Genomic DNA, 10,114 nt, shown 5'->3' with positions numbered 1-10,114 from the left:
CAGTAGAAGTTGCTGGCGGAACATTGCAGGAGAAAGAGGTTTCCTGCAATCTCCAACATAACAGAGGGAGTGGAAGGGGATTGACAGGGTGAAGGTCAGACTTGTGGGTGTGAGAACATCTGGTAAAGCCTGCAAAGTGATCCCTCTGGGACCTTGCAGCCTTGGCCTGGCCATAACCTATCTAAAGCATACTAGGCAGGGAAACCAGGATTCCTGCCTGACCTACATACAGCTGCCCGTGATCCACAGGGTCCCATACCAGGCATTTGATTCTTCTGCAAGACCCCTATGTTATGTAGCCCATGCTCTCTAATCTCTCAACCACTGCGCCACCAGGGAAGCCCTGAATCCCTTCTTAGTTTATTCTTCCTTGGGTACTCTCCCTCAGCCCTAGGGTACCATATATAGTTTCCTTATATATATAGTTATTCTTTTATTATAGTTAATTATTATTATATTAAACATCTCCTGTTTAATCTACTGAGTGATTTCTATCTCCTGATTGGACCCAGACTGCTACAGAATTGGAACTGGGAGTGGTCCCAGGAGATAAAACCCTAAAGATGGGATTTGGGGATTGGTTTGGTTGTGCCCTTGCGCTAGAGTGCAGTGCTCGAGGAGGAAGAACCAGCAAAATGAGAACGAGAGACCAGAAAAATAGGAGGAAAACCAGAAAATATTGATGTCTTAGAAGATAAGAAAGTGAATCAAGAAATGGCTGTGAACAAGACATGGAAGCAACCGAAATGCCCATCAACAGATGAATGGATAAAGAAGATGTGGTGTATATATACACAATGGAATATCGCTCAGCCATAAAAAAAAGAATGAGGGCTTCCCTGGTGGCGCAGTGGTTGAGAGTCTGCCTGCCGATGCAGGGGACACGGGTTCGTGCCCAGGTCTGGGAAGATCCCATGTGCCGCGGAGCGGCTGGGCCCGTGAGCCATGGCCGCTGAGCCTGTGCGTCCGGAGCCTGTGCTCCGCAACGGGAGAGGCCACAACAGTGAGAGGCCCGCGTACTGAGAGGAAGAAAAAAAAAAAAAAAAGACATAAACCTATATTTGTTAGCATAGAAAAATGTCCATGATAATCTATTATGTAAAAAGCAGATCACAATACAATGTATATAGGTCATAGATAGTATGATCACATTTTCATTAAAAAATAATGAAAATATATTTAAAATTAAAACTTAAAATCCAGTGCTGGCTACAGTGTGATGAAATAAGCTTACACAGTTCGTACAACCTGATACAAAGTTTTTAGAAAGTTAATTTAGCAGTTATCAAAAATTTAAACATTGAAGAGTCGGTAATTCCCTGGTGGCACAGTGGTTAAGAATCTGCCTGGCAATGCAGGGGTCACGGGTTCGAGCCCTGATCCAGGAAGATCCCACATGCCGGGGAGCAACTAAGCCCGTGCGCCACAACTACTGAGCCCTAGCTCTAGAGCCCACGAGCCACAACTACTGAAGCCCGTGGGCCTAGAGACCGTGCCCTGCAGCAAGAGAAGCCACCGCAATGAGAAGCCCGCGCACCGCAATGAAGAGTAGCCCCCGCTGTCCGCAACTAGAGAAAGCCCGCACACAGCAACAAAGACCCAACGCAGCCAAAAATATAAATAAATAAATAAAGAGTTCCATAATTTTAAAAAGATATATGTACAAGGATGATCATAATATCAAAAAATTAGAAATGTGAACTAAGAATGCTGCCTGCCATATTGGTAAACAAAGGATGTTGCAGCCATCAAGCCCACAAGCCCAGACAGTGAGCCCTGAGGGAATTCAGGATGGAAACCAGGAATGCCCACAACCTAGCAGTCAACTGCTGCAGCCACCCACCCCGCAACGGTGCACCCTGAGGAGACTCAGGATGAGAAGACACAGGATACTGGCCCCAGATAGCTGAGGTGAATATCTAAGGAATGATTTCAGTGATCCAAGACTTTGCATCTTCCCATACATAGAAAAGTGCTAATTTTAGTAACCTGAGATGTCTGGCTTTCTTTAATTAACAATAATCTTTTGATGTTCCAACTTGTACCTGCCCTTGGTTGCAAAAACTCCTATATATCCTGGCTTCCCCCACGCCCGCCTCTATGGAGCAGTCTCTCAGAGTTATCTGAGATGCTGTCTCCCAGGCTTGAAGTCCTCAGAATGTCTGCTAAATAAAACATAACTCTCAACTTTTGGATTGTGCATTTTTTTTCAGTCAACAGAAACAATCCAAATGCTCAGTAATTGGAGTTGATTAAATAAACTATGGTTCACATAAACAACTGACTATAATACTAAAAAGTGAGATAGATTCACATATACTGGCATAGAGATAGTAAAAAAATACATCGTTTAAAAAAGAAGCAAACTGGGGCTTCCCTGGTGGCGCAGTGGTTGAGAGTCCGCCTGCCGATGCAGGGGACGCGGGTTCGTGCCCCGGTCTGGGAGGATCCCACGTGCCGCGGAGCGGCTGGGCCCGTGAGCCATGGCCACTGAGCCTGCGCGTCCGGAGCCTGTGCTCCACAACGGGAGAGGCCACAACAGTGAGAGGCCCGCGTACCGCAAAAAAAAAAAAAAAAAAAAAAAAAAAAAAAAAGAAGCAAACTGAAAAGCAATATAATCAGTATTATACATGCAAAATAATAGTAGCATTAGTATAAGTATGAAACACTAGGAGGCATTAGCAACAAAATGCTGACAATTATTATGGAGATGAGGGCCGAAGGCCTGATGGAAGTTACGGTTTCCTTAACTCTCAAAGTTTTGTATTTCTGGAAGCTTTAAATTGTGTATAAAGAATGCTTATTAGTAATGTAATAAGAAAAGAATTATGCATTCGATAGATGTTAATAATCAGAACAATTAAACTGCCACATGGGCTGCTGCACTATCTAACCAGTCAAAAGTTTCCTCTCTAAGAAAGGTGTTTGTCTGCTCCCCCATGCCTGCAAGGCCTCTACTTGCCCAGCTTCAAGACCGAAGAAAGAGCCCGGAGTCAGCAACAGAGACATCAATGGTTTAATGGATGGGGGAGCTTACCTGTCTGAATCAAGGTCCTAGAGTGACACCCCACTGTGTACGGCGGAGGGCGGGCAGGACACAGGGCAGTCTTTGCTCCCAGGGGCAGAGGGAGGTTAGCAATTATAGGGGTAAGTAACTACAGGTCGACTCATTACCAGGGAAACCAACCGAGGGCCACGCCCCCTCGCCAGCCCTTTGCTAAGCTATCACTAGCTAGGGCCTGGGGCAAGTATGTAGGAAGGTCAGTCCTGTGAGTCGGGTGTAGGTGAGGCAGGAACCGGTTAAGCAGGGGATGTATAGAGAGCAAGAGAACAGCTACCTCCAGCGGCCTAACCATACAGAAGGTTTTAAAAATACCAACTGCAAAAGGCTGGACATTTAACCTTCAACCCTTCCATTCACCTAATTAGCCATCATGAATCTTTCATCCACAGATACATTTGAAGGCCTTTGAAATCGATTCCTATTCAGACTCCAGTCTTCATAAACAGAAGTCAAGGTGATAGCTGCTCCAGAAATTTCAAAGAATCTGATAAAGCAGTCATTCAAATTCTTGTTTGTAGGTGGCCACCTGGTGATCAGGGCAGCAATTCGCTGGAAAGGACAAAAGATGACTGAGTAGGAGTCCCCCCAGTCCAGAACCGTATGGAATCAAACAGCGTGCGCCGACCAAGAGAGGAGGCACACACCTCGCTGACCACCTGCACAGCTGCCGGGTCTTGTTTCATCAGTAAAGTTTCGCCAAACTGCCAATCAGCGGCGACGCTGGACGTAGACGCGCTACGCTGTGACATCAGAACAAAGATGGCTGCTTCCTGAAGACTTTCTTCTCCTAGATGTTTGCCCCTCGCTCGTGTCAGGCTCAGAGTTAAAGACTCGGCCTTTCTCCAACCATGTTCTCCTTCCGAGGCTGTGGTCGCTGGGTCGCGGCTTCACTCACCAAACAGCACCATCCGTCTTCCCGGTTCAGCGGTGACAGCGCGGCGCCCTGGACTCCGCACTTCGACGTGGTAGTCATCGGCGGAGGACATGCGGGGACCGAAGTAAGGGCAAACTGTAGGAATACTGGCTGATAGCTTATTTCATTGTTGCCATTTGCCCTTTACTAGCTTGTTGCTTTGGTTAGAGAGTGAATTAGGACTTCCCTGGTGGCGCAGTGGTTAAAAATCGGCCTGCCCATGCAGGGGACACTGTTGGATCCCTGGTCTGGGTCTAAGATCCCACATGCCGCGGAGCAACTAAGCCCGTGAGCCACAACTACTGAGCCCAAGTGCCACTGAGCCTGCCTTCTGGAGCCCGTGAGCCACAACTACTGAAGCCCCCGCGCCTAGAGCCCGTGCTCCGCAACAAGAGAAGCCACCGCAGTGAGAAGCCCGCGCACCGCAACTAGAGAAAGCCCATCCATGCGCAGCAACCAAGACCCAACGCAGCCAAAAATAAAAATGTATAAATAAATAAATTAATTTTTTTAAAAAGTGAATTAAAATTATTAGTACTCGTTTATTAAATGACCATTGTGTTTTTCTCGAGATTTTGTGAAGCCCTTTTGAAGAATGAGGGTACTTTTTTATTGCATTCTGTATTCCTACTGAATGTTTATTCCCCAGTTTTGTGCTTAGGACGACCCGACAGTGCTTTTATGCACTTACAGGCTGTGGTTGGACGGCCATAATTTAAACAAGACTCCTCTCTAGCATCATCTTAGATACTAGCTAGGACATTATCCTGTAAATTATGCATGCCTATGTCTTTCCTCTTGCATTTTGCTTAAGAGTGAATAGTAACTGAAATGTTAACTGTGCTTTGTGTAGTGAAATACTTTTTAAAACAACCATTCAGCTCATAACTGTGGAGAAATATGCACTGTTAACAGCGATTCTTTTGGAGAGAGGCTGTATGATTACCTGGGTAAAAACCAGGAATAACAATTTAAAAAATCTAATGAACAAAAAAGTATTGAACTAAGATGATCATTAAATAGTATAAGTAATGTAGTTCTGTCAAGGATAAAGGAATTCCCATCAAAACACATATTCATTAAGTAGTCATTAATATCCTATAAAAATACCCATTGTATTTATACCAATATAATATGACCTAAAGGTTCTTTTTAAATAAATAGATTTCAGAGATATTTTAATAACTCTTATATTAATAGATGAGCTTAATAAATGACAATTCTATCTTAAAATCAAAGTCTCATTTTTTTAAGGTAATTGGATGTAGTAGAGTATCAAGTATTTCTGTCCTCAGAAAGATAGCTTTGGCTGAGAAAGTTGAACTTCCGTAAGAATACAGAATGCAGGAATTGTCCTCTTTCAATTCAATCATGTCATCTGCAAATAATGAAGTCAGAGACAGAAAATCTTTTATACTGACCTGGAAAATAATGCTTTTCGACAAACTATTTTTTGGCATTCATGACAAAAGAGAAAAGTCTTCTGACACTAAATCAGACACTGGCAAGTAGGATTACCATGATTACGTTAGATCAATAAAGGTTTACCCCTAAACTGAATTTAGGTCATACTGCCCAAACAATGCCTCATAGGGAATAGTGTTTACCTAAGTAAATAGTGATTCTGTGTCGAAGGAAGGAGGGAAATAATCTACTGCAGCTGTCATCCCTGATTTTAGAGTAGGGATGCTGAGGTACAGAATATTAGATAACTTGCCAAAGAACACATGGAGCTTATAAGTGGTAAATCTAGGAACTGAGCCAGATCTCTTGCTCACTCCTAACCCGTGCTCCTAATCACAGCACGATTCAGCCTCCCTCTGGAGACCATGAAAACTTTTGGAGGGCTTGTAGCTGGCCACAGTGGATCAGCAGATTGTTGACGTAGCTTTCCCACTCTGTACCTCCCATAAGACTTGGGGGATTTAAAGAGAAGGTATAAAATGTGAATTCTACTTTCAGGAAGCTTATAATTTAATTATTTCTGCAAAATAAGCATAAAGAAAACGGCAGATGGCATTTATGGAAGACATACTTGATTATAACTGTGAACCAGGGCAAAGGGACTTCTTAAAATTATGCTTGATTTAGGAAGGTTTCCTGAGGTAAGAATTTCAAGGTCACATTGAAAAGGAAGAAGAAAAGGCAACGTAATGAATGTGTACAAGGGAAAGATTCAAAAGAAACTTTCAACAATGGTTTGTCTTCCAGGATGCCCTGCATAACCTTTTCTCTTTTTAAAATTTTATTTATTTTTGGCTGTGTTGGGTCTTTGCTGCTGCGCGCAGGCCTTCTCCAGTTGCAGAGAGTGGGGGCTACTCCTCGTTGTGGTGCACGGGCTTATCATTGTAGTGGCTTCTCTTGTTGCAGAGCACGGCTCTAGACGCGCGGGCTTCAGTAGTTGTGCCTTGCAGGCCCTGGAGCACAGGCTCAGTAGTTGTGGTGCACGGACTTACTTGCTCTGCGGCATGTGGGATCTTCCCAGACCAGGGCTCGAATACAGGGGGATTCTTAACCGCTGTGCCACCAGGAAGTCCCACCCTGAGTAACTCTTGCATCCTGTTGGAACTCCAGCATTTTTAGTGTTTGCTTCAAGTTCTTTTATTTTATCAAGACTCACTATATGCAAGATACTAATATATTTAATTTGTTTATGTCTGTTCTCTTTAGGTCAGATGTCCTGTAATCCTTCCTTTGGTGGCATTGGAAAGGGGCATTTAATGAGAGAAGTTGATGCCTTGGATGGCCTGTGTTCTCGAATCTGTGACCAGTCTGGTGTACATTACAAAGTATTAAACCGGCGCAAGGGACCAGCTGTTTGGGGTCTGAGAGCTCAAATTGATAGGAAACTTTATAAACAGAACATGCAGGTAAGAACAGGGCATGAAAACAGGAAAGATTGTAGTGATTGTTTAACTGTTATGTTTCAGCTTGCTTTCTGTTTTGACAGAAAGAAATCCTAAATACACCGCTGCTTACTGTTCAGGAGGGAGCTGTAGAAGATCTCATTCTTACAGAACCAGAGCCTGAGCACACTGGGAAATATCGCGTCAGTGGTGTTGTTTTGGGTATGTACTGCTTATAGATGATAATAATAGTATCAAACTCCATGTGAGAAATTGATTTTGAGCAGAGTATGGAGAGGTTTTGCTTATTCTAGGAAATTGTTGTGTCTTCTGTTCATACATGAGGAAAACTGTATAAAAAATCATACTTCTCCTTTCATTTTGACAACGAGGCTCACATTCTGTACCACTTATTTTGGGACTCTATAGCCTGCGTAACTCTGTATTTTCCTACTGGTGTTTCTTATTTCTGACTTTAAATTTATATTTTACAGGATTCTTATATATGTTTTTTATTTGAGCTTTGTATTAATTTTTAAATTAAAATAACACATGCCTGTAATTTTTACAAAAATCAAACAATTTAAATTTGTATATAAAAACAATTTCTGTTATCTCCTTCTACAGACTTAACCACTTAAACAGTGATGGGAAGATTTATGTGTGCACAGTTAATTGTATTGCTTGGGCAACTCTACAGTCTGGTGATTAGGGATTGAACTGGCCTTTTTGTTGGGAACTCCCAAACATCTGTGTCTCTTAGTCCTCAGGCGAAGAATCCATCTTCTGCCAGGGGACCGGACTGTTGGCGCCTGCTAGCGTTCTAGGAACAAAATGGTAGGAGGGGCTGTGCTGAAGAATGTCAGTCATTTAAAATACAGAGATTAACTTATTTTCCCTATTTTAAAATTAATTTTTCTTATACATTTATTCGTTTTTTTTTGAATGGGGAATACATATAATGGTAAACGGTTTAAAGGAGATGAAAGAAGGTAGAATGAAAAGGTGGACTCTCATCTTGTGCCCCAGGCAGCCAGTTTCCTTCCTCGGGAGTATTGCTCGTCTCTGGTGTGATCTTTCTGTGTGTGTGTTTATATTTCCCCCCAACACACATAGCAGTGGCATATTGTACACACTATTCTGTACTTTTTTTTTTTCTCCAACCACTTAATCCTGTGTTTGGTTTTCTTTGCTTTAAGGAGCTATGTTTCTTTCTTAAAAGTTCATGTTTTTGTTCTGTGTATTACCTTAGTAACTATGATTTTGTATAATATACTTAATCTTCTCTTTCTTCTGTCAGTGTTTACTGACTTCCCTCTGTTGAACAGTTACTAGTTTTATTTTCATTTCCCCTTCTCTCCCCTGCGTCCTTTCCCCTCCAGATTTGATGACTATATTGTTTGATTAGTGTAAGGTAGATCTGTCTGCAGGCAAACCTTCATATGCAGATTTCAACTCTTTCCCTCATTTTCCACCCCCTAGCTTCATTCCTACATTTCTTATATTCAGTCCTCCAGTTTCTGAGCCTTTGCACGGCAAGTTGCTTCATTGTCATCAGTATGTTCTCTTGAGGTTCTTGAGTTAAGGCCTCCTCCCCTCTGCTAAATCAGTTATCACTCTTCCAACCACTTTTTTTAAATTTAGTTTTATATTGGAGTATAGTTGATTTACAATATTGTGTTAGTTTTAGGGGTAAAGCAAAGTGATTCAGTTATACATATATCCATTCTTTTTCAGATTCTTTTCCCCTGAAGGTTATTACAGAATATTGAGTAGAGTTCCATGTGCTATACTATACAGTAGGTCCTTGTTGATTATCTATTATCTAGTTTATATGTAGTGTGAATATGTTAATCCCAAACTCCCTCCCCACTGCAACCACTTTCTATCTTCTGAAAATATTTTGAAATTTCTCATCTTTTGACAAATTCTTTCCCATTACTTGTCCTGTGGTTTTATATCTTTTTTGCCCCTTTATTTCATTTTCTTGGAGTTTCAAGAGGGAGAAGAAATCATGTGAGGTGGTCTGTCATATTTAACCAGAAGTCTAAAATTAATTAATTTAAAAAATTAACTGAGAACAACGAAAAGTGCGTGGGAGCTGGGCGGGTGCGCGGACGCCGGGGCCGGGCCCCGCTGCGCCCCGCCGTGTCCCGCCGCTTGGGGGGCATGTCTCACAGCCCGAACTTGACCGCGCACATGCCCGCCGCCTCCGTCAGCGCTTCTGGGGGCGTCCACCCGCCCTCCACCAGTATGGCGACGTCTTCCCAGTACCGCTAGCTGCTGAGTGACTACGGGCCGCCATCTCTGGGCTACGCCCAGGAAACTGGGAAGAGCCAGGTGCCCCAGAGCAAATATGCGGAGCTGCTGGCCATCATCGCAGAGCTGGGGAGAGAGGTCAGACCCCTCTCCGCGGGCAGCTGGAGCGCGATGGAGAGCCTGAAACGTGGCATCATCCACGCACGAGGGTTGGTGCGGGAGTGCTTGGCAGAAACGGAACGGAAGGCCGGGTCCTAGCTGCCTCGTGAGCCTGGAAGGTTTTCTGTCTTCTTCCGAGAGGAGAAGTTACAGTAGTTCCTCTCCCGTTAGGATGAAACTTTGTTTTAAAAATGGTAACGGTTTTGTTTCTCCTCCCCCCCGCCCCTCCCATGGTTCACCAGGCTCCGAATCTACAGCCTGTAAGATTGAGGAAAGATTTTGTGGTTGTTGGGGAGTTATCCCAGCGGCCATGGCTCACGGGCCCAGCCTCTCCGCGGCATGTGGGATCTTCCCGGACCGGGGCACAAACCCGTGTCCCGAACCCGTGTCCCCTGCATCGGCAGGCGGACTCTCAACCACTGCGCCACCGGGGAAGCCCAATGGGGAGTTACATTTTAAATAGTGAGGAACTACCCAGGTGTTTGTTGTTGTTTCTCAAAGCATTGATTCAAAAGAGGCACGTAAAAATTACCTGTCTTACAGCAAACTAGTTTGCCTCCAAGATACCAGTGTCTCGTTCTCCTTTTTTGAATACATTTATGTTACCCGCATTGTTCTTTGTTCCTTTTCGTAAGCTGATACAACTTGAAGGGGGTTTTTTTGTAGTGCAGACTTGACAGCACACTTAACTAGTAGCTGGTCCCCTCGTTTCCCATATACTATAGATTCTGCTTAATGTAATTTCTTTTTTGCTTAAGCATTTGCATGACTATTAGTGCTTTGAAGTCAGTTTTAGAAGCCAGAACCACCTAAATGGTCTTGTCAAAAGACTCAACCTGAGGGCTTCCCTGGTGGCGCAGTGGTTGAGAGTAC

The 10,114-nt window shown here is 43.6% G+C and overlaps 1 protein-coding gene and 1 pseudogene across 1 annotated transcript in view; both read left to right on the top strand.

Moving 5' to 3' along the window:
* The first annotated feature begins 3,825 nt into the window (after positions 1-3,825).
* The window catches only part of MTO1 (mitochondrial tRNA translation optimization 1), a 21,178-nt gene continuing 14,889 nt past the window's right edge, over positions 3,826-10,114 (top strand). The window contains exons 1-3 of the mRNA XM_024731898.1: positions 3,826-4,075; positions 6,648-6,847; positions 6,928-7,045. Of these exons, the coding sequence (XP_024587666.1) occupies positions 3,913-4,075; positions 6,648-6,847; positions 6,928-7,045 (481 nt within the window). The 5' untranslated portion in view covers positions 3,826-3,912. The remainder of the gene's footprint in view (positions 4,076-6,647; positions 6,848-6,927; positions 7,046-10,114) is intronic.
* On the top strand, positions 8,585-9,448 carry LOC112390825 (cyclin-dependent kinase 2-associated protein 1 pseudogene; annotated as a pseudogene).

The sequence above is a fragment of the Neophocaena asiaeorientalis genome, unplaced genomic scaffold, assembly GCF_003031525.2.
Source record: "Neophocaena asiaeorientalis asiaeorientalis breed wild unplaced genomic scaffold, Neophocaena_asiaeorientalis_V1.1 scaffold450, whole genome shotgun sequence".
In the NCBI taxonomy this organism is placed as follows: domain Eukaryota; kingdom Metazoa; phylum Chordata; class Mammalia; order Artiodactyla; family Phocoenidae; genus Neophocaena; species Neophocaena asiaeorientalis.
Note: the sequence above shows the minus strand (reverse complement) of the source record. Positions and strands in the feature narration are given on the sequence as shown.